Raw genomic sequence first — 23,460 nt, 5'->3', positions numbered from 1 at the left:
CCAAACACCTAAGTTACAAAGTTTCCAGGAGCCGCAGGAGGGTGGAAGACTGCAGCGAAGGCACCCAAGGCAGAACAGAAGAGGGGAAATTGTAGCAACGAGGATTGCGATTAAATTTGAGATTACCAAGGGTATTTCAATGAGGGCCTTTCCAGAGACTCCACAAATAAGGTGATTTCCTTAGCCTAGTGTTTCTGAGGGTGCAGATCTCTCGAGGCCTGAGGGGACAGGGTGGTGGCTCTTGGCCTTCAAATATGCGGGTTTTGGTCTATAATTAGAACAACTGGATGTGGAACTCTCTGCAGCCCTAACCAGTCCCTCCAGGAACTGGAAAACTGAAGAACTTACTCAGAAGGGATTTCACACCTGGCTGTCTGGCCCAGCCCCGTGAAGTCCCGTTTCATCACGCAGTCCTAATGACTCCCTGGGCTGTCACTCTCATCTGGTATTGCCAGAGATCTGACTAAGTAACCCCGGCTTGCAAAAGTTTGCAGCATCTGTGCGAGGCCAACTACAGCTCCCAGAGTTCCCAGGTCCTGTCGAAGCTGATTGGAGGGACGGTTGGCTCGGGAGGGAGGTGTCGGCTCCGCCTCCCCGGGAAACAGGCATCTGATTGGCTGCTCCGTGGGACTTTTGTGTCCCCGCCCTCCCCCTGGGACCGCAGCGGGCTGACAGAGCCGGGCGAGCGCTGGCAGTTCCGTGGTGGGGATGGTGAGGAGCGCCGGCTTCGCGAGCAGCGCTGGCCACTGCGGACTTCCGAGGCACTCCGGGCCGTGAAAACCTCTGCGCCGCGGCCAATCTCAGGCCTCCAAGGCCGGCCACAGTTCTCCAAGCTGGGCTGGAAGGAGTGTCCAGCGCGGTATCGCCAGTTCTCCTCGTTCGGAGAGATACCCCGGGGATCTCGAGCTTCCCCGGCGACCCCTAGTCCGGGCCTCCTTTGCGCGCCCGCCTCAGACCCCCACGGGTGCCCGGGGCGCTGACGAGCCGCGGCCGGGTCCTGGCGCACACCATGATCGTAGCCGACTCCGAGTGCCATGGGGAGATCAAGGGCTACCTGCCGTTCACCAGGGGCGGTGTGGCCGGCCCCGGGACCCGAGAGGTAAGCAACAACCGGGCGAAGCCGCTCTCTTCCAGCCACAGACGAGCTTCGGGTTGACCCGGGCTAAGTCTGGTGCGCCCCCCGGGCTCAAGGGTCTGAGAGCACGTAAGCTAGGGCTAGGGTTGCATCAACTGCAGCCTCCGCTCTCCCTCCCTTCCCCTCCCACTGCCCTCGCTCTCCCCCCCCCCACCTCCCTAGGAGGGAGGGGGCTGCGGAGCCCTCCTTGGCTCCTTTGGACTCCTGGCCAATGAGAGGGGACGCCTTCTCGTGGCTCTTTGGGTTTGTGCTCTGGTAGAGCAAGCGTCTTCAAGTCCAGGCAAATCCCGGCCGGAGAGACCCGACCACTCCTCCTCCCCGCCCCCTTCCGCCGATTCCCTTCCTCTCGTTGGGGGCAGGCGGGCAGGGAGCTCTTTCTAGGATCGGTTTCTGGCCCTGTCGCACAGCGAAGGGAATAAAACCCCTGGGACTGGCCAGCGAAGGTCGATCCCCTTCTCCAGTCCTCACCTGCACCCCCGATCTGGAAACTGGTCCGAGTACTTTATGGGGCTGGCTGGCCGCCTGATCCTCGGCGCAGCAGCCAGAGAGAGCTGGGGGAGAAAGCGGATAACCCTTGGTCCCTACAGGCTGCTCCCTATTAAATTGTTCTGGGGGTCCTCAAAGTTTGTTTCGCTGTCTCCTCAGAGCGTAGAGCGACTTTGCAGGGAGGCAAGGTATCATGCTAGTATAAAGCCCCCCGTCTTCCTCCCAGCAGCTTCGACAGTGGACATAGTCTATCATTTATGGAGCACCTTCTAGAAGCCAGGATATAGGTCTTGTCTGAAAAAGACAGCAAATACAAACGGTACTTTTGCCCCATTTTACAGAATGAGAAAACTGAGGCCCGAAAGGGGCTAAGAGAGGCTTCTTTTCACCTAGCTCCTCATTTTTTGGCCTGTGTGTGACTAGGATCTTTGGAGAATGCTTGGTACTGCCGAAGATGCTGTTCCCTGTTGAGGTTCTAAGCTGAGAGCAGTGTGGAAGGTCTATTGCCGCGGCTGGGAATGGGTAGAGTGAGGAAATGTTATTTCTGGAGGGTTCTCCATCCAGCTGTCGGTCTGCTGCTTCTTCATATGGTTTAAGAATCTGTATGCAGAAAGGAGGCCTGGCTTCTGCCTCTTTGCTGATAACTTTTGTCTGCCTTGTGAACAATGTTGTTTTTGTTAGAGCACTGGGGCACTGAGGTAGGTGAGGGCCGGATTCCAGTCCTACTACTCTGCACTTTCTCACTGGCTTATCTCAGCCAAGCCATCTCTTTTGATTGCAGTCTCTTACAGGGTATTTTGATAGTATTTCTGAGAGATTGTTGGACAAATTAAAATACAAGCAAATGCTTGAAGCAGAGTGCCTGGGACATATTTATTGTAGAGAACTGTCCTTGTATTTAAAAATGCTAGCTTCTGGGGCTGGGGATTTAGCTCAGTGGTAGAGCGCTTACCTAGGAAGCGCAAGGCCCTGGGTTCAGTCCCCAGCTCCGAAAAAAAAGAACCAAAAAAAAAAAAAAAAAAAAATGCTAGCTTCTGGAAGACTGGCTTAGCCAGCATCTCTCCCCACCCCCAGTGCCTCTCAAGGGACTTCCTGAGTCTATTCTCTACTGTGGGAGGAGGAGAGCCTGGCACAGCTCTCTCACCACCTTGCCTGAAGGGAAGAAAATCTTTGGTGGTCTGGGTAGGATCCTGGGTAGATCTTGGGTAGAGTCCTTAGAGGAAGCCCCATCCCCTTTGAGACCCGGTCTCACTCTGTAGTTAAGTCTGGCCTTGACCTTATGACTACCTTCCTGCCTCAGTCTCCTGAGTGTTGGGATTACAGGTTTCCTCCGACACACTGGACTTAAGAAAGTCACATTGCAGTATTGGGGGAAGCGGATAATGTTTGCAACATTTCTACATCTTCTACTCCCTCAAGAGAAGATGACCTTGAAGGTGTCTGCTTTAAGTAGGATCCTGAGAGGATAAGGTATCCATCTTGCAGACTCTAGCCCTCAAGGCTTGAGGGCCAGATGAGTAGTCCTCACAACTGTTTCAGACCTTATTTCAGACAGTGAAGGCCTTCAGATATTCCTGGCTCCAGAAAGTTCCAAGAGTCTAGCTCTTGTCTTGGGCAGTATGTTTTCAAGCTATGTTGGGTTCTAGAATAACTTCCTCAAATGTCACTTCCTCAGAAAAGCTTTTCTTTCTCCACCAGATGAGTCCCTTTGAATACCACTTCTAGTGCCTTCTTCGTTGTAAGCTAGTTCCATAAGCTAGGCCTTTCTTTCTGCCTACCTCTGTTTCTGGGACTAGTTAGTAACACCCTATGGAGCTCGCTGTTCTTTACAACGAAGTGGTTAACTGCCCTTGTCAGCCGTTGAGGCTTTGAAACCCCATATGACCTGTGCCAGGCCAGAAGGGGACCACTCTGAGCTTTGGTCACTCACTTGTCTTTAAATGGGGAACAAGAAGTTCTGTCTTTCTCAGGGTAGTTGAGAGGAATTAAGGTGCCTGGGTGCCTATGAGATCAAATATGTAAAGAATTTGGGGGGGGGGCAGCTGGCTGCCACTTCCTGCCCCCTCAAGGCTGGCTGGAAGTCTGAGACTTGCTTGTTTGTCCTCTCCTCAGGTGTAAATCCAGACTCTTGTCTGGATCCAGCTGACAGGTAGGGCAGGCCCTGCACCTGGCAGTGTGACTTAGCAGGTGTCCATAGGTGAGTCCGGGAACAGGCAGACTCCAGAGAACAAGAGCACAGACTGGGCTACTCCGAGGGACCAGTGCGGCTGGTGAACAGCACTCTGGGAAGTCCATCCATGCTGGGTTTAAGCCTCTAGGTCTGGTGCCATTTCCAGAAACTCTTATAGTGGAGTGGAAAGAACTCAGTTTGAGTTCAAATTACTTGTTAGTCAGTGCTTAATTTTCAAACATTTCATTGGTTCCCTATAACCATCAAACAGATGTGAATAGGATGTAAATAGGATTTAACAGGAAAGTTAGTCTAGAAAGCATCTGAATGAGTTGCCAGGCACTAGGCTTCAAGGCCATTCATTCATTAGTCCCTTTCTAAAGACCTAGAAAGCCCTCCCAGAGGACTGTCTGACTTTATTGTTGCTGGTGCCAAATGTTGGAAATGGGGACCAGCCATTGCTGCTGCTTTCTTTTACTTGACATGAGCAGGTGACTTGCCCAGTCAGGGTTTCCCTGTCTTTGTCTCCTCTGTTGGAATCATGCCGTCATCATGTGTGCAGAACCTGTGCTCTTCAACATGGCGACCACCCCCTAGTCACACCTGACAGAATTTAGAGCTGGTAACTCCAGGCCTTGATAGAACACATCAGTAGTCAGCGTGGAGGAGACTAAATTAGGAGTTCTGTCAAGGTTGGGGGGTGGGAGGTGAGTTCCACAGTTGGCCTGTGCTACAAATGGAGACCTTGTCTCAAAAACAACAAAAGAAAATTTAGAACCAGAGTGGTACCGAGGCAGAGGTAGATTGAAAGTTTCAATGCTGACTGGGCTATATAATGATACTTCATCTTAGAAAACTAACTAGTTAACAGAAATTCAAGTTTAGTTAAGCCAAAAGTCAACTTTCCTTGCTGTAGATATATTTTAAACCACTTAGGGTGAAGAATGGCTCTGGACCACCATGTGTATTAGACAGTGCAGATACCAAATGTCCCCCATATATAGAAAATTATATTTGTACTTTTTTAAAAAAAGATTTATTTATTCTATGTAAGTACACTGTAGCTGTCTTCAGACACACCAGAAGAGAGCATCAGATCTCATTTACAGATGGTTGTGAGCCACCTCTTAACCACTGAGCCATCTCTCCAGCCCTATATTTGTACTCTTTTTTTTTTTTCCCCCCTGGAGCTGAGGACTGAACCCAGGGCCTTGTGCTTTCTAGGCAAGCGCTCTACCACTGAGCTAAATCCCCAACCCTGTACTCTTATTTTTTAATTTGTTTGTTTTTAATTGTGTGTGAGCGTGTGTGCAGGTGCCCACGGAGGCCAGAAGAAGTTGGATCCATCCTCTGGAGCTGGAGTGAGCCACATGGGTGCTGGGAACTGAACTTGGGTCCTCTGTAAGAGCAGCAAATGGTCCTTGGCACTAAACCATCACTCCAGTCCCTAAAGTTCTGTTGGTCCTAGTGTATTAGACATAGGAATAAGGACTGGAAACTAGACCCAGTGTGCGCCCTCAAGGCCTGAGTTCCTGAGGAAGGTGCTGTGAAGGGCTTTCTGAATTCCTAAGGTTGTGAGCAGAGGTGAGACTTCTCACCTTGGCAAACCCTGGTTGCAGGTTCAGAAGAAGCCTTGGTTGTTGAGAATGAGGAATGGCTTCCATGTTTGAAGGAACCTGGACTGTATTCATCTGTCTTACTTCCTTTCTAGCTGAGTAACCAGAAGTGACGTGGAGCCCTCAGAACCTTATTTCTTGACTGTGGAGCCTTAGTTGTGGCTTCTACCGCCTAGTCTAGATCATAGACATCAGAGCATACGCCAGTGGAACAAGGGAATACCTACTCATATAATAACTCAACATTATCGTTGCTTGTCTATCCCAGGGAATGGGAGGAGGGCTGGCTTATTGATGTCTCCTCTTGCCAGTGAGGCCCAGTTCCTCCAGCTCCCCATGGACTTGCCCAGAAGGATAGGGGAGCATTCGGGATATCAAGGCCATGAATTTCAGTCCCTAGACTCAGATCCAGAACGCTCTAGTGTCCCTTCTATTTTCACAGGCTCCTCCACTGCCTTCTCAACCAACTCAAAGGTCACCTACCTCTCCAGTAGTTTTTCCTGTCCTCTTAAACTAAAATACCATACACTCTCCCAGCTCCATTACTTAGTTCCGTCTCTCCCTCTCTTGACTGGAAAGTCTGTTCATCATTTGTCCGCTTGCTCCCCGATACCTAAAATCATATGAAGGCTGGCTGGGACGTTGCCTTTGCGCTGTTGTATTCACGCTGCCTGTAATACATCAGGAAAAAAATCGTCAGATGAACAGATTCTGCTTCTACCTGGGAAGCACTCAGCTCTGGGCTCTGTACCTGAGTGAGCTGTAAATAAATGGTACCAACGTCGCCCTCCCCGCCCCACCCCCACTTCCTCTCTGTGTGGATTGCTGGAGGTGGGACTTTGGTTACAGTGATTTAAAAAAAAAATGCTTCACAAAAGGATGCTAATGGACCACTAGGGCAGAGGAGCTCTTGTTTAAAATAACAACGTACCAGCTCCGAAAAAAAGAAAGGAAAAAAAACAAAACAAAACAACGAAGTTAATGACAGGGGACTTTTATTAAGTGTTCTCCCTAGTAGAGGTGCTGAGGTAAACTGTGGCATAGTCCTGTTAAATCCTCATGAAAATTCCCTTATTCCAGGAGCAAACTGAGGCTTGAAGAGCTGACTGGTGGCACTATCAAAAATGTGTGTGTGTGTGTGTGTGTGTGTGTGTGTGTGTGTATGCGCGCATGCGCGCATGCGTGTGCTAAGTCTTGTACAGGCTATGCGTGACTACTTGAGCTAAGATTTCAGTATCCTCTATGGCAACACTCTGCAAAAGAGCTACAGCCCCAGCCCTCCAAGCTCCTATCTTTTTTTTTTTTTTTTTGGTTCTTTTTTTGGAGCTGGGGACCGAACCCAGGGCCTTGCGCTTCCTAGGTAAGCGCTCTACCACTGAGCTAAATCCCCAACCCCAAGTTCCTATCTTTAATTGTAAACTACATTATTATTTTATTTATTTTGCTGGGAAATACCGATGGGTTAGAACCTAGGGGTATCATTTTCTTTCTTTGCTGGCTCCAGGCTCAGAGGATCCCAGGGCGGTTCCCCGTCCCTTCCCCCACACATCACACAGCTAAGGGCCCTTAGTTCTCTGCTTGAGCTGCTGTGGTTTCTTTTTCTCTTTTTAATTTTAAATTTTTTTTTCTTCGAATTTTGATATTTGCATATTCAACCCCTCCCTCTCCAATGGTTTTATTTGTTTTGAGGCAACATCTCTCTGTGTAGCCAGGCTGGTCTCAAACTCCTCTTGCCTCAGCCTCTCCCTAGTTATGGTATTACAGGTGTCTGGCCTGGCTCCACCATGCTTTTTCTATCTGCCCTCAGGTCCTCTGGAGAGAGGGAGGCCAGTCTGTGGAGTCAGCAGTTCTTATCTCCCAGACAGAGCTGTTGGGCTTTTTCTCAAGTGAGGGAGGAGGGGGAGCTGTAAAGGGAGTGCTTGAGTGGCTGGTGAGCATGCCTACTCAGGAGGCAGAGGCAAGGGGAATTTCTGAGTTCAAGGCCAGCCTGGTCTATAGAGTGAGTTCTCCTGGACAGCCAGGGCTACATAAAAAGACCCTGTATCAGAGGGGGTGGGGGTGGGGGGAGGCCCAGGGAAGGAGAGGGAGAAGGGGGGAAAGAAGAAAAAGTAGTGGTTGAAAGGAGCCAGCCTATTCCTTCTGCCCTCTGGAATCAGAACCCAGAAAGCCTAAGTAACTTTCCTGAACCACACAGTGAATTAGCATCAAAACTAGTATTGTACACCTAGGCCTCTAGTGTGCACACTTAGGCCTCCAGTGTGCACACCTAGGCCTCTAGGCTCCTTTTTTTTTTTTTTTCTCTCTAGTTATCTTGAAGGCCCCCAGAAGTCACTTCCCTTGGGGGCCTATTTTTTGTTGTTTTTATTTTTATTTATATTTTTGATTTTTGAGATAATATTTCTCTGTGTAGCCCCGTCTGTCCTGGAACTCATTCTGTAGACCAGGCTGGCCTTGAACTCAGTAATCTGTCTGTCTCGGCCTCCTAAGTGCTGGAATTAAAGGTGTGGGCCACCACTGCCACAGAACCCTTTAGGGTGACAGTGATGGCACAGTTTTGGCCACATTTATAAAAAAAAAAAAAAAAAGAGTAGCCAGATGGTGGTGGAGCACTCAGGGACAGAGGCAGTGCTCTACGAGGCCAGCCTGGTCTACAGAGGGACAGGCAAGACTACACAGAGTAACCCTATCTTGAAAAGCATAGATGATAGGTGGACAGACAGACAGACAGGCAGACAGGATCTCAGGTATAGTGTGGAGTCCTTACACATCTGAGGTCCTAAGTCTGGATCTTTCCCAGGAGAAAGGGCTCAGGGGACGGCCTTTTGTAGTGAAGGCAAAACTGTTATTTAGATCAGTTGTGTCCAGGCTTGTGGTATGGAGAGCCCCACGCCAACATTCAGAAATTAGGTGAATGAATAGACTGCTCTCCCACACCTCGTATCCAGGAGCAGGGGAAGTATCTTCGTTGAGCACACAGCTCCAGCTCAAAGAAGCTGAAGTCAGAGTAGCTGCCACCCCCAGCCTGCACATCCTCCTTGGAGTCCCACACACACACCTCCACGCCACTCTGCTTTCTGTTTTTATTCACAGAATGACCCGGCCCTGCTCTCCACAAAACTCAGTGTGGGAACAAAGCAACTTAAAAGAGGCCCTCAGTGGGCAGTGTTTGTGGAAGCAAAAAACACCCGGAATTACGGGGTCACGTAAGAAGGAAGGCCTGGCCGTAGACCTAGGAGAGCTATCATGTCCCAGAAGGGGTGGGGCTTAGCCAGTCATTTATCTGGAAGGCTTTGGTAAGGGAGGGTGGGTTTTAAGGATCAGTTTCATACTTGTGAAAATCGGTTACAGGGTGGATACTGGGTTAGCAGAAGGCAGGCAGTGCGGGCAGGAATAGTCGGTGAGGCCCAAGAGTGGAGAGAGCCTAGAAGCTGTGGAGAGAAGGGTAAACAAATGACTGTTTGCAAGGCCTTGAGGAGTGCAGCTCAAGGTGAGAATGTGCCCAGCATGCCAGGCATGCTGCTGCCTAGGTCCATCCTCAGCATGGAAGAAGAGAGAGAGAGAGAGGGAGAGAGAGAGAGAGAGAGAGAGAGAGAGAGAGAGAGAGAGAGAGAGAAATGGTCATTTGAGAGGAGTTGAAGCTTCATGGGTATGGAAGGTGGAAACTGGCTTTAGAATGTAAAGGGTTCTTATTGGAAAAGAGTCTTCCCCTCAGCCCCAGAGAGTGTCTCACTGCAAGCCCCTGACTGTCCTAGAACTCACTCTGTAGACCAGGGGCCTTGAACTCACAGAGATACACCTGCCTCTGCCTCCTGGGTGCTAGGACCAAAGGTATGGGTCACCACTTCTGTCCTAATCACTTGTTTTTAAAAATGTGTGTGTTCATAAATCACAGCTTGTGTGTTAGAGGTCAAAGGACAACTTGTAGGAGTCTGGTCTCTTTCTAGCACGTGGGTGCCCAGGGATTGAATTTAGGTCTTCACGCTTACCCACCGAGCCATGTCTTTGCCCTCTATAAAGAATTCTTTCTATTATACCAGTCCTCTGGGACCACAATGACACTGGCCTTCTGGGGACAGGCAGCAGAAAGCTGTCATTTCCTTCCTCGGCCCCTCCCACCCAGCCATGCTGGATTTCTGGGTCCTGGCTGAGTTCCTGAGCCTTGATGAGCTTTCTTTCCTCTTGCCTGTTTGCTATGCATCAAATGGGTCTAAGTGTTCCCCCTGCTCCTCCATTCGGGCTATACCAAGAAGACAGTTTAGAAACTCAGTGTCATTTAGGGGTGGAGAAAGGGGGGACTAGAGAGCTCGCAGAAAGTCCTCTCCGCCCTCCCTTGTCCTCCCTTCTGCCAAATAACCACCATGTGTTTTCCCACAGGAGCATCGGGAGGGCCAGGCGCGGCGAGGCCCTCGAGGACCCAGCGCCTTCATCCCAGTGGAGGAGGTGAGTTTGAATTGGGGGTGTTAAGGTTAAGGGTCTTCAGTCTCCAGGAGGGAAGGACATGGAGACAGAAAGTCGAGGATCTTTTCTTTCCCCGCTCCTGACTTATTTAATTTCTTTTGGTTCTTTTTTTTTTTTTTTTTTTTGTTCTTTCTTTTGGAGCTGGGGACCGAACCCAGGGCCTTGCGCTTGCTAGGCAAGCGCTCTACCACTGAGCTAAATCCCCAACCCCCCTTATTTAATTTCTTTAAAAAGCTCTTGAAGTCGGGCTGTTCTCAACCTCATTTTCTGCCAAGGAATGGGTTCAGACAGATGAAATGATAGCGTGACATGGCCAAACTCGGAGGCTCCCAAACCAGAGCTTATCTCCTTTGTAATGTAAGAGGGACAAACCCACTGGGGTTTCAGCACGTATCCCAGCAGTTTTGACCTCTCGCGGTGTTCTTGCATTTTATTTTTTTCTGCTTATAAATAATTTGTCTTTTATTTTAAAAAAAGAAAGGAAAGAAACAAGAGGCCTTGGAGTTCATCTAGATTAGAATCCTGTTTCTGTCATTTATCAGATCTGTGGTTTCAAGCAGACCTGGTTTTTTTTCATCTATTAATGGAGGAAAATAATAGTACTCACCTCACAGGACAAGTTCGGACACTCAAGGAGATTCATAATTGGGTAGGGTAGCTATCTGTTAGATGAATGAATCAGGGCTGGGGGTGAAGCTCAGTGACAGCACACTTGTTTCCCATGCACAAGGCCCTGGGTTTGGTACCCAGATCCACAACAAAGAGACAGACAAATAAGTAAAATAACTAAGTAAATAAGAGGAAGAGGAAGAAAAGTGGGAAGAGGGCTGTATCACGCTGCAGACGCCGGAGTGCTTACCTACCATCTACACAGCCCTGGGCTAAACCCTTAGCTCCAATAAGCTGGTCATGGTGGAGGGGGCCTACCATCCAACCCCTTGGGAGGCAGAGGCAAGAGAGGTTAGATGTGTGAGGCCAGCCCGAACTGTATGGGATCCTGTATTTAAAAAAAAAAAAGTCAATAAGGTTAAAAGGCTCTACATGAAAAGACAGTGAGGACACTTGAACTCTTCTGCACTTCCTCTTACCTCCGTGCTGTCTGCATTTGCCATGGTAGAATAGAAATTCTACGAAGACAAGAGAAACTATGCACTCAGTTCTTATCGCCAAGGATGGAGCTCAGGGCCTCATGCAGGCTAAGCGCTCATTTTCCCACAGAGCCACACTCTCCCCGGTCCCAGCAACCAGTCTTAGCTTCTTTGCCTAAGTCTTCAGAAATAAAAGAGAGAAGAAAGCCAGCAGTGGTGGTGGTGGTGCCCGCCTTTGGTCCCAGCACTCAGGAGGCAGAACCAGGTGGATCTCTGTGAGTTTGAGGCCAGCCTGGTGTACAGAGTTCCAGGCCAGCCAGGGCTACACAGAGAAGTCTTGTCTCAAAGGAAGAGAAAAAGAGGAACATAAAATAAGGAAAAAGGTCAGAGGCAGGATAAGTAGTGTATCTGTCTAGCTCGGAGGCCCTAGGTTTGATCCTCAGCATTGAAAAAAAAGTTGTTTCATTACAAAATAAATATAGGGAAACTTGACCTGTACTTCTCTAGCTGTCTTGAGAATTGAGTTACTATGAGGTATTACATGAAGTGTGATGTGACGTACTTGGGGAGCGCTAGTGTAGTAGACATAAACTGCCCAGTAGCGTTTACTTAATCAGTTTCTTTCTGGTGTGGTTGGTAGCATTCAGTCTCCTATTATATCTGTGATATAACCATATATATATAAACAAAGAAGAGGTTGGTCCATATGGGGGCAGGAGGGAACCCATGCGCTTCTCTGCCTGGCAGATCCTTCGGGAAGGAGCTGAGAGCCTGGAGCAGCACCTGGGGCTCGAGGCTCTGATGTCTTCAGGGCGGGTGGACAACCTGGCGGTGGTGATGGGCCTACACCCCGACTACCTTAGCAGCTTCTGGCGCCTCCACTACCTGCTGCTGCACACGGATGGGCCCCTGGCCAGCTCCTGGCGCCACTACATTGCCATCATGGTGAGTCTGTCCCGGCTCCACTGATTTTTTTTTTTTTTTTAGGTGTAGAGGAGTGTCTAGCTTTATACCCCAGGGAACTTCAGGTTTTGAAGAAAGGCGTCTTCAGGTGTATACTTTGCAAATGGGGAAACTGAGGTACAAGCTGGTAGCAGAGCCGAAGTTAGGACATAGATTTTCCTGCCTCCTAGATGCCAAGGTGGTGGTGGGGGGTCTCCCAGAGTGGGACACAGAAGGGAAGGAAGGTAACTCAGGCTCATTGACCCCGCCCCTCCCCACAGGCTGCTGCCCGCCACCAGTGTTCTTACCTGGTGGGTTCCCACATGACCGAGTTCCTGCAGACCGGCGGTGACCCCGAGTGGCTGCTGGGCCTCCATCGCGCCCCTGAAAAGCTCCGCAAGCTCAGCGAGATCAACAAATTACTGGCACATCGGCCATGGCTTATCACCAAGGAGCATATTCAGGTACGATAGGCAGAGAGTGGGGGACCCTGAGGAAGGAAGCCTGCCGGCTGGGGCGGGCTGGGGCGGGCTGGGGCAGCCAGGGGCAGCCACTAAGAGAGCTTGTTTATTTCTCCCTGCCTTGCAGGCCTTGCTGAAGACTGGAGAGCACAGCTGGTCCCTGGCTGAGCTCATCCAAGCGCTGGTCCTGCTCACCCACTGCCACTGTCTGGCCTCCTTTGTGTTTGGCTGTGGGATACTTCCTGAGGGAGACGCTGAGGGCAGCCCTGCCTCACAGGCACCTTCGCCACCCAGTGAGCAAGGCGGCCCCCCAAGCAGAGACCCATTGAACAACTCGGGGGTAAGCCATGGTCCTGCATCTTGGTGTAGGAGAAAAGCGACTTGGCCTCTGCTCTAGGAGTGGAAACCACCACCCGCTTCCCTGTCTCTCCCTCCATCGTGAGAGAGTCCAGCAAACTTGCTCGGCTTTCAAACTCAGTTTCCTTATCTGTTTCCTGGGGATAAAGACTTAGCTACAGTGGGTTGTGAGCCACAGGTGCTTGACCAAACTTCAGTGTCCAGCCTCTTCTGATTGAGTCAGCCGGGTTTTTTTGGTTAGAATGTTGGAATAATAAGCCTGGGATGCACCGGAACTTACTGTGGAGACAAGCGGTTCTGACAGGCACGCGCCATCACGGCAGCTGATTCTCGTCGTTGTCTGTGGATGTTTTGGGGGTTGCTTTGTTATTTCGAGACAGGCTATTAACTCTGGCCCAGGCTAGCCTCAAACTCAGATGATTACCCTCACTCTCCCGTCCCTGTGAGCCAGCGTGTCTGACATTTTTTTTTTTTTTTTTTTTTTCTTTTTTTGGTTCTTTTTTCCGGAGCTGGGGACCGAACCCAGGGCCTTGCGCTTCCTAGGGAAGTGCTCTACCACTGAGCTAAATCCCCAACCCCCTGACATTTTTTTTTTTTTTTTTTTTTTTGCCCAGTTGACCATACAAAATTTGGGCTTTGATTATAACTCAGTGCTCGCCCCAGCCTGTTTGTGGCCCTACAGTCACTCGGCAACAGCACAAAAGCCAAACAGGAACTGCCACAATCCCAGCACCTGGGAGGCAGAGGCAGGCAGAGCTCTGTGAGTTCAAGGCCACTGGTCTGCTTTGTGAGTGTAGATTCACAGGCTAGCTACGTGAGCTGCCCAGTGTGGTGGCCTGGGGTGTGGAGGAACGGAGTGGAGTCTCCCAGAGGGCCATGAGGGAGTAGATGGTAATTACTGGGTCCTTCCTACAGGGCTTTGAAGCCGCCCGTGACATAGAAGCTCTGATGGAACGCATGAGGCAGCTTCAGGAGAGCCTCCTGCGGGATGAGGGGGCTTCCCAGGAGGAAATGGAGAACCGTTTTGAGCTGGAGAAGACGGAAAGCCTGCTGGTGACCCCCTCAGGTACAGGCTCACAGGCGCCAGTGCTAGGGGCTGCTGCCTCTCTCTTTACACTTCTGATGGGAGCAGATGCCTCCACACGCTTTGCCTTCTCCTTTCAAGAGGTTCTGAGCACCGGCCTTGTGTTCAGACTTGCCTTTGAATCCTGGTCTGTTAGCGCTTCAGGGCTTGGGTGAGGTAGATGGGCCAAGTTTCTTCCCCAGATTGAGCCATTCTATAAAACTGACACTATTACTGTTGCGGGGGGCTAGGGGGCTGGTTTGACGCTTGCCTCCTTCCAGCGGCTCTAGCTAACACCCTCCTACTTAGTGTGGGGAGGGGCTCTCTGTGGCCCCTGCTGTATTCCCCCCCTCACCCTCCCCACTCCCTGATGGTGGGGATCCTGTTGTGTTCTGCCCAGTCTCACTGTCCCCTCTTTCTGATGTGGCCCTCAGCGGATATTCTGGAGCCCTCTCCACACCCAGACATCCTATGCTTTGTAGAGGACCCCACGTTTGGATATGAAGACTTCACTCGTCGAGGGACTCAGGCCCCCCCAACCTTTCGTGCCCAGGTGTTGTTCATTGTTTCAGATGTTATACAGACGTGGGGGCAGGTACTTCAAGCGGTCCTAAGTAGGATACTGTCTCCCCTCAAAAACTCGTGAGGGCAGTGGAGACCCGAAAGGTCCCTCTTGTGGGATGGGAGGTCATCGCCCAGGTTGAGATCTGTGGTTGAGGGAAGGCATATGAGGCAAAGCTAAGGTGTGACTCCTACTCGTGCAGAGGACAACAGATCTCTGGCCAGCCACGGCCTTCCCAAGTCTTGCTCACAGACCTCTTCCCCCATTCCTCAGGATTATACCTGGGAAGACCATGGCTACTCGCTGATCCAGCGGCTCTACCCCGAGGGAGGGCAGCTGCTGGATGAGAAGTTTCAGGTAGCCTACAGCCTCACCTATAACACCATCGCCATGCACAGTGGCGTAGACACCTCCATGCTCCGCAGAGCCGTCTGGAACTACATCCACTGCGTCTTTGGTATCAGGTGAGTACGTGCCCCGCCCCAAGCTCAGGTCGCGTGTGTCCCCCAAGTCTTCCCTGGGCTCACTGTCATTTTTAGTTCTTGTTGTCTTCTTGGCTCTAATAAAATTTCAGGCCACCACGTTTATGCCTTTGCAGGTTTAAAGCTAGTAAGAATGCTCAGTGCGCAGGCTCTGTAATACACTCTCCCAGGCATAACTAGGCTTTGCTCTGTTTGCTTATGCAGCACTCAGGATTGAACCCACGACCTTGTGCGTGCTAGACGGGCAGCACCCTTTGTTTTATTTTATTTTGTGTTGTTTTATGTCACTTTACTTTTTTTTTTTTTTTTTTTGGTTCTTTTTTTCAGAGCTGGGGACTGAACCCAGGGCCTTGCGCTTTCTAGGCAAGCGCTCTACCACTGAGCTAAATCCCCAGCCCCACTTATTTGTTTTTGATGTCTTGGGATGTCACCTCAACTAGCCTAGAACATGTATGGTTCAGGCTAACCTTGAACTTGGGACAATCCTCCTGCCTTAGCTTCTTAGCTGCTGGGCTTACAGACCTACTCCACCAAAGACGTACTCCAGCTTATGATTTCATGTTTTTGTGTGTGTATTCACACACCTATGCACATACAGAAACATGTGCATACGTATGTGCACGATACCCAGAGTCACGTGTAAATTTCCAATAGCGTTATCTTTTCTCACAGTAAATAAGGACAACACAGATATGCACAGCAGAGTACTTTAAATAAGGATATTTCCATTCATAATCTATTATGCAACTCGTGAAAATTATACCTGAGAGCCAGGCATGTGGACAGTGGTCATGTACACAGAATAATGTTGTGAGCTAAATTTTATCTTGTCAAGTCTTTTCCTGATTTCAAAACAATTATGTATATATTTTCTTTGTATGTTTGTGCGCGCGCGCGCACACACACACACACACACACACACACACACACACACACGTGTGTGTGTGGCACAACATATATGTAGAGGTCAGAAAGAAACTTACTGGAGTTGGTTCTCTCCACCATTTGGAGCCCAGGGATCAAACTTGGGTCATCAGTCTTGACGGCAAGCTCCTTTAACCATTGAGCCATCTCGCCTGTCCGCTGACTGGTTTTTGAGGAAGGCCTTTTTTAGAGTGATGTGCTATTTACTGTTGAGTATTGAGGGTTCTTCTCGAAGTTGATTTGGTTTTCCTTTTGTTCTTTTTCCCCCTTTCCTACCTCCTCCCCTCTCCCCACTGCCAAGAAGGAGTCTCAGAGGCTCTGTTAGCTCCCTGGGACCCCTCTGCCTCTTTGACCACCCTGGTGCTGAGATAATAGGCCACCACCACCCTCAGCAGTTTTTACTCTTTTTTTTTTTTTTTTTTTTTTCGGAGCTGGGGACCGAACCCAGGGCCTTGCGCTTGCTAGGCAAGCGCTCTACCACTGAGCTAAACCCCCAACCCCACTTTCATTTATTTTTATCCACGTGTCTGTGTCTGTGTGAGTGCATGCCATGCACGTGTGGGTGCCTAAGCTTTCCAGAAGAGGGCATCAGATCCCCTGCACCTGGAACCACCTGACATGGGTGCTGGAAACTGAACTTGTGTCCTCTGGATGATCGCCAAGTGTTCTTTTTTAAAAGATTTATTATTTATGTCTGTGAGGAGTGCTTTCTTTGCACCTCTGCCTTCATGGCAGAAGAGGGCATCAGATGCAATTACAAGTGATTGTGAGCCTATGTGGTAGTGGTACTTAAACTCAGGACCTCTGGAAGAGCTGACTATGATCTTTGTTTTTTTTCCGGAGCTGGGGACCGAACCCAGGGCCTTGCGCTTCCTAGGCAAGCGCTCTACCACTGAGCTAAATCCCCAACCCCCCAGTTTTTACTCTTATAAACACTGTCCACACTGACCACTCTCCCGCACACGGTGGAACAGAATCTAACCGAGGACAACAGGTGTTCTTATAGTTAAATGCCCAAAATAACATGACTTATCTAAGAGATATAGAGACAACTATATTGTTTGTTTGTTTGTTCTTGAGATGTCTCATGACAGCCCAGGTGAACCTTGAACTCCTAGCAGTCTGTCTTAGTGTCTCTAGTGCTGGGATTGTGGGTGTGAGCTGATTACCTGGCTCCTGGCTTTTTCTTCCTGTTGTCTTTTTTTTTTTTGGTTCTTTTTTTCGGAGCTGGGGACCGAACCCAGGGCCTTGCGCTTCCTAGGTAAGCGCTCTACCACTGAGCTAAATCCCCAGCCCCGTCTTTTCTTTTCTTTATTTCTTTCTTTTGATTGATTTATTTTTGTGTACACCTGCAATCTCAGCACTGGAAAGGCCAAGACAGGAAGATCAGGAGTTCACGGCCATCTGTGGCTATTTAACAAGTTCAGGAGCTGGGCTACAGGACTCTCCAAACAACTGTAAAACCCAGCGACACTCTTCAGGAGAGCGCCTAATTTTATTATTACCAGGCGTTTCCTTCCTGCCTTTTTTCCCATGCACACACATGAACGAGACCAGGGAGGGAGAGGGGAGTGGCTTCTCGACACTGCCAATTTGCTTGCTTCTGATGAACTCCATTTATCGTGTACCACCGGAGTATCTGCCTTTGCGGGTCCGTGACTGGAGACAGTCAGAGCTCGGTAGCGCATGCTTGTCAGCGTTACTTGGAGTGTTCCTCTACGAGCCTTGTCACCTATGACCCGTGATGTCAGCTGTTTTTCTAAGAGGAACCAGGCCTCTCACGGCTTCCTACCTTCTCCTTCTTCTGGGCACTCTGTTCCTCCTTCTATGGGGTGGGGGCAGGGGAGCCGGGCTGCTTCTGGGAGCAGACTCTGAGTAATGCTGTCGTGTCTGTCTGTCCATCAGATATGATGACTATGATTATGGAGAGGTAAACCAGCTCCTGGAAAGGAACCTCAAGATCTATATCAAGACGGTTGCCTGCTACCCGGAGAAGACGACCCGCAGAATGTACAACCTCTTTTGGAGGCACTTCCGCCACTCAGAGAAGGTGATGGCAGCGTGGGTGTGGGAGGGGCTGGAGAAGAGTCAGAGGTTAGAACCCGGTGAGGGCCACACTGTGGGTCTGTCCTACGAGGTGTGACACCCTGGCCTGTTATCTTTGTTCAGATTCGATTCTACGGTGTAATTTCAGACTTCAGTTAAATTGGGCAGTCAGGTGCCTGTCTTCCACAGGCTACGTGGGCATAGATGCAGATTTTTTTATTTGTTTGGTTTTTTATTTTTTTGAGACTTTTTTCTGTGTAGCCTCGACTGTCCTGGAACTCACTCTCTATGCCAGGCTGGCCATGAACTCTCACGAGATCTGCCTGCCTCTGTCTCCTAGGTGATGGGATTAAAGGCGTGTGCCGCCACCACCACCACCCCCAGTCATAGGAGTGGATCTAAATCCTCACATAGGACAAGTTACCTTTGAGCGTCTCCCCTTTATTTTTTTTTTTTTTTTATGGGGCTGGGGACTGAACCCAGGACCTTGCGCTTCCTAGGTAAGCGCTCTACCACTGAGCCAAATCCCCAACCCCGCGTCTCCCCTTTATAATGGCAAGGGACACTGCCAGCATTTCAAAGTTGGGAAGACACAAGGAGACTATGTATGGAAACATTTGATCCTGCCCTAGCACCAGTTAAGCTGGTAGCTCTTTTTTCAGACCCGTGGGGTAAAGCATTAGTCATTGCACCAGACTTCACTGAGTCTTAGCAGAGGTCAGGGCATCTTGGTGGGAGGCGCGGGTGAAGTGAGTGGCAGGGAACGGGTAGACCGGGAGACCAGTTGTCAGCAAGCCTTGTTCTTTCCGTTCCCCAGGTTCACGTGAACTTGCTGCTCCTCGAAGCCCGCATGCAAGCAGCTTTGCTCTATGCCCTCCGCGCCATCACCCGCTACATGACCTGATTACCTGGCACACAGGAATGGCACCTGGAACAGCTGACCCTGGGCCACTGTCCTCCGTGCAAGGACTTCTGTGTCTGGAGACAGATCCAGGACCCTTTCCGTCTCATGTCCATCCACCAAATGCCAGGGATGAGCATGCGTATGGCCATGCACAGCCCCCGAGGCAAGCCACACCTTCCTTTTCCTCACTGGACTGAACAGGATCGTTGCACTGACTTTGGGGGTCTTGGCTCTGTCCCTAGAGCTGGAAGATTAGGAAAACCCAAAGGCTCCGCCCCCTTTTCTTTCCTTGCTCCTTAAAGCAGAGGAAGTCTACAGAGCTAAAGTCCGGCTTACGAGCCAGCAGGCTGGACCCCAGGCACAAATGCTGCCTTCCTGGACTGGGAAGCCCCTGGCTGCCCATGTGGGAAAAAAGCAGGGACTAACACTCCAGAAAGCTTGCCTTCCCTAGTTCCTCATTCACAAGTGTCATCACACACACACACACACACACACACACACACACACCCACCCGCCTTCCACCCATCAATGTGAAAGTTGGACTCACAGCTGGCCTGTGTGCCCAGTTCCCCCTAAGCCTGTTCTGTCGGGCAGCCTGTTCCTTGGTTACCTGAATATTGGTTCAGTCCTTTTGTCTCCTTTCCCCTTACACCCTTTTCTCCCATGCCTGGTGGTGTGGGGCCTGGGAGAGCGGCCAAACACATCCAAAGAACACACTGTCTCTGGAGAGTTGGAGCCCACGGTGGTCTCTCTGCTGTCTGAAGAGTAAGGAATGGGTGCTGACGAACTCTGCATTTGGGTCTTGAGGCTGAGGTCTGGTCTCTTGAGGACCTCACCATGGAACCAGAGTCAAAGCCTAGGAGGGAGTTGACACTGTTCTTCTAGGTTGTATTGCCACACAGAGGCTGGCGTCCCATTCTCCTCATCCCTTGGGTTCTGCCTAGAGTGCTTGCCAAAAAAAAAAAAAGAAAAAGAAAAAAGAGCCTTTCTTAGTTGGCCCCAGGGCCCACCCAGCATATACCAAGGTTCTCTTTCTCTTGGCCACAAGGCTACAGTTCTTGGACCCCACGGTTGCAGACTGAGGGGTTGACTTAAGTTTCTCAAGGTTTGACGCTTTCCTCTGGGCTCTCTGGCCAAACCATCAACAGCAGACTGATTTTCTCACAAGACCTTGAAGGCCTCTGGGGACCCTTATTCCACAACCAGGCTCTGCTGGCTGCCTTCCAAGGGACACCACCCCCATCCCAGTGTCCCATCTGTCCCCTCTCCTGGATTTAAATGGATTACTTGGTAGAAGCAGCCATGGACTGACAAGCACTTTGCATAGCAAACGACTGTGAATTCTGACTTCCCTTCCCCTTCCAGCAGCAGCATAGGTGCCTCCTCTCCAACCTGTACAGAGGTGCCTGAAAAAAATCAAGGACACCCCACTGCTGTTCCTCCTTGGGCCAGGCAGAACAGGAGCCTGGCCAGTGTGCCACATTTCACGCCCGTGCAGGCACGGGAAGCAACTAGTACCACCCCCTCCAGGCTTGAAAGCTCTGCCTGAAATGAAGGTGGGCAAGAGGGGAAGGGGCCCCAGCATGGGGGTAAGTTCTAGAGGGGACACGATGACACTGACAGTGTCCCCTGGGTGGGCGGGAAAGAGCATCCAGTGTTAAAGTGCAGAAATCTTGGCCCTTGTGAACAGTAATAGAAATAAAAGTTTGCTGGGGTTTGTTTTGTAGTCCTTGTTAATGGGATGTTTGTCCATTTCCTGAAGGCCAGAGTTCACATCCTAGTATAAGCCAGAAGCTGTGATTGCGTCACGGACTTGACCTCATGGCCTCTGCCCTGCCTTTGCCTGTACCCAGTGATTGCAAGACTGGGAATCACTGGCATTGGAAGTCGACTGGGACGAGACTGAGGCAAGACTGGGACTCAGTGATCGTGTTTGCCTCATGTTTGTGAGGTTCCAGACTCGATCCTAGGGACCACAAAACAAAGTTTACCATTGCTCAGGTGGCAGACTCTGCCATCCGTTTGGCATGTCTGGCACTGTGAGCTGAGAAATGGCAATGTTGTTTTCTGACTGAAGTGTCCCTGAGCTGGGTAGTGAGAGGCTACCTTGAAACTGCAACCAATTGACGTGGAATAATATCGATGAGGCCATGGAGCCAGGGTCCCCGTGGGACTTGTTTGACGAGGCTTTGGAAGGCTGCCTTCCTGTTTTTTCCCCACTCATGGACATTCTGTGATCAGGGTGAGGGTGGAGTAAGAGGTGTTGGCCACCTGAGGGGTCACCCCTCAACACATCATTATGCTTTTTGTCTAGAGCTGAGGAGTCAGGACTATCAGAAAGAATTAAAAATAGGGGGAGGAAGGAAAAAAGATAGCTCAGGGTTAAGAGCACTTGCTGCCCTTGCAGAGAACCTGAGTTTAGTTCATAGCATCAATACAACTGTACATCACATCAGTTCTAGCAGACTGACACCCTCCTTTGTCCTATATGGCACCTGCATACACATGGCTATACACACAGACACATATAAGTAAAAATAGAATAATCAAGAAAGTTCCATATGGCTGGACATGGTAGCACATACCTTTAATATCTGTACTTGAGACAGGCAAAAAGGAGTTCGAGGCCAGCTTGGTCTTCAGTGGGAATTCCAGGACAGTCAGGCCTACACAAAGAAAACCTGTCTCAAAGAAAATCAACCAAACAAAACCCCTGTCTCAAAATAAGTCCGGAGTGCTACCACAGGATACCTACGCTTCTCTGCACATCCCAACGCAAACGCATGTACAAGATAGAAACTTTAAAAATACACAGAAGATGGGGTTGGGGATTTAGCTCAGTGGTAGAGCGCTTGTCTAGCAAACGCAAGGCCCTGGGTTCGGTCCTCAGCTCCAAAAAAAAAGAAAAGAAAAAAAAAAAAAAAAACACACACACACACACACACACACAGAAGAAAAGAATTAGATGCATTCCGAGTTGTTCCTGTTCATCTAAAGGTGTCGACCTTGATCAAGCTACTAAGTACCAGGAAGTAGAAGGCACAGCAGGAAAACCACATAGTGACTAAGCTAAGATCTCTCAGCTGTCTTCCCATTTACCCTGAACGCTGCTGTCATACACTGACATGTACGTGTCCTATGTGCTGCCTTCCCATGAGGGACCTGTGAACCTTTACCTCTGAGGTAGCTGTGCAGGCTGGCCTCAAACTTTCCACAGTACTCCTGCTTCTGCCACTTGGGTGCTGGCTCATAGGTATGTGGTGACCATGCAATGCATTCTTCCAGAGTTGTTTGTATCATTGTCTTGCTTTTGTTCCCAGAGTGGCTGATTGTTTTTTTCTAATTATTTTGTGTGTGTGTTGGGGGGGGGGGGTCAGGACAATTTGGAGCAGTCTGTGCTCTCCACCATTCAGGACCTGAGGTTCACACTTGAAACAGGTTTAGAAACAGGCATCTTCGCACACAGACATTTCACCAGCTCTCAATCTGCAACTTTTTCCTTTCTTTTTGAGCCCAGGGATCTCATGATGTAGCCCTGGTTGTCCTAGAATTCTCCATGTACACCAGGCTGGCCTCGAACTCACAAAGCTCCATCTGTCTTTGACCCCTAGTGCTGGGATTAAAGATGTGTACCACCAATGTCGGACCTTCAGTTTGATTTAAAAAAAAAAAAAGCATACATTAATCAATTAGCACACAGACCTAAAAACTTTCAAAGTCTCAGCTCCAGTTTGTCTGCAATAAATTTGTTTTAAAACCACTGCAGCCGGGGGTTGGGGATTTAGCTCAGTGGTAGAGCGCTTGCCTAGCAAGCTCAAGGCCCTGGGTTCGGTCCCCAGCTCCGGAAAAAAAGAAAAAGGAAAAATACAAACAAACAAACAAAAGAAAAAAACCAAAAAACACTGCAGCCATCACTTGAGGATCTGGGCACAAGCAACCTGCTTGGAGTTTGTGAAAGACAGCTAGGACTAATTTTTTTTTCCTTTTTTCTCTTTATTTTTAGTTTAGTTTATTTGAGAAGAAGGTAGTGTTGTCATTAGCCCATGGAGGCCTTGAACTCCTGGCCACTTAAACTCTTGACTGTTCTTTTCTCCAGTACTGCAATCAATACCACTAGGTCGACAAGCGGCATAGCCTAGTGCCGTCATTACCTCTTTGTTCGCCTTTATAATTTTTGTAACCGTTTTGCTGTTGTAATTGTTTGCCTGCTGCAACATTTTATCCTTCGGCTGATCCGCAGTAGAAGAAGGAGCAGAGAAAAATCTCCTGCCCCCTTTCAGAGAGTCCACAGAGCCCTAGGGCAGGCAGATAAGGACTGAGACTGCTGAACCAATTCACACCTTAGAATTCCCCTGAAGGCCCAGTGGTCGGAGGCAGAACTGGAGAAGTTACATCTTTAACACCTTTTCTGGTGTCCCATCACCAGAGGCGGAGAGCCATTATGTACCAAGCCCCTGAGATCCAGGAGTAAATCCTGGAACAAAGTTGCCACTCCCTTAGGATTTGCCAGCAAGTGGAGGCGGATGTAGGATTGTTACTCGGCTAATGATTCAACATTGCAATGGTGATGGCACCACAAAGGAGAAACGGGAGTTCCTCCAAAGCTATTTCCAATGCTGGAGCAGAAACTTCTCTTCCGAGGAAATAAGACCATTCGAAGCAGCTACAGCACATTGGAGAGCACTTCCCCACCCACTGAAGTACCTTCTTGGAAGCCGAGGTCTCCACAGACCAGTTGAAGAACTTCTCTACATTCCTCTAGCTTT

General features: G+C 49.7%; 1 protein-coding gene and 1 long non-coding RNA gene across 2 annotated transcripts; one reads left to right on the top strand and one right to left on the bottom strand.

Moving 5' to 3' along the window:
* Positions 1 to 709: 709 nt before the first annotated feature.
* On the top strand, positions 710 to 19,661 carry Sesn2 (sestrin 2). The gene is made up of 10 exons (NM_001109358.2): positions 710 to 1,099; positions 9,782 to 9,847; positions 11,701 to 11,898; positions 12,177 to 12,359; positions 12,484 to 12,696; positions 13,629 to 13,779; positions 14,211 to 14,329; positions 14,612 to 14,802; positions 17,650 to 17,794; positions 18,608 to 19,661. The coding sequence occupies exons 1-10, from the start codon at positions 1,010 to 1,012 to the stop codon at positions 18,692 to 18,694; spliced, it is 1,443 nt and encodes a 480-aa protein (NP_001102828.1). The 5' UTR covers positions 710 to 1,009; the 3' UTR covers positions 18,695 to 19,661.
* Positions 19,072 to 21,583, bottom strand: LOC134487007 (uncharacterized). The gene is made up of 2 exons (XR_010066675.1): positions 21,450 to 21,583; positions 19,072 to 21,360 (listed from the first exon to the last, which is right to left on the bottom strand). It is a non-coding gene; the product is annotated as an uncharacterized LOC134487007 (long non-coding RNA).
* Between the last annotated feature and the right edge of the window lie 1,877 nt (positions 21,584 to 23,460).

Source organism: Rattus norvegicus, chromosome 5, assembly GCF_036323735.1.
Source record: "Rattus norvegicus strain BN/NHsdMcwi chromosome 5, GRCr8, whole genome shotgun sequence".
Lineage (NCBI taxonomy): Eukaryota > Metazoa > Chordata > Mammalia > Rodentia > Muridae > Rattus > Rattus norvegicus.
This window is presented reverse-complemented; position numbering and strand designations above follow the sequence as displayed.

What these genes read in the sequence shown, in the direction of transcription:
- Sesn2 (NM_001109358.2), top strand. Translation starts at nt 1,010, where the DNA reads ATGATCGTAGCCGACTCCGAGTGCCATGGGGAGATCAAGGGCTACCTG. An exon ending in CCGGCCCCGGGACCCGAGAG is followed by an intron (nt 1,100 to 9,781) that starts GTAAGCAACAAC and finishes GTTTTCCCACAG; the next exon opens with GAGCATCGGGAGGGCCAGGC. An exon ending in ACCCATTGAACAACTCGGGG is followed by an intron (nt 12,697 to 13,628) that starts GTAAGCCATGGT and finishes TCCTTCCTACAG; the next exon opens with GGCTTTGAAGCCGCCCGTGA.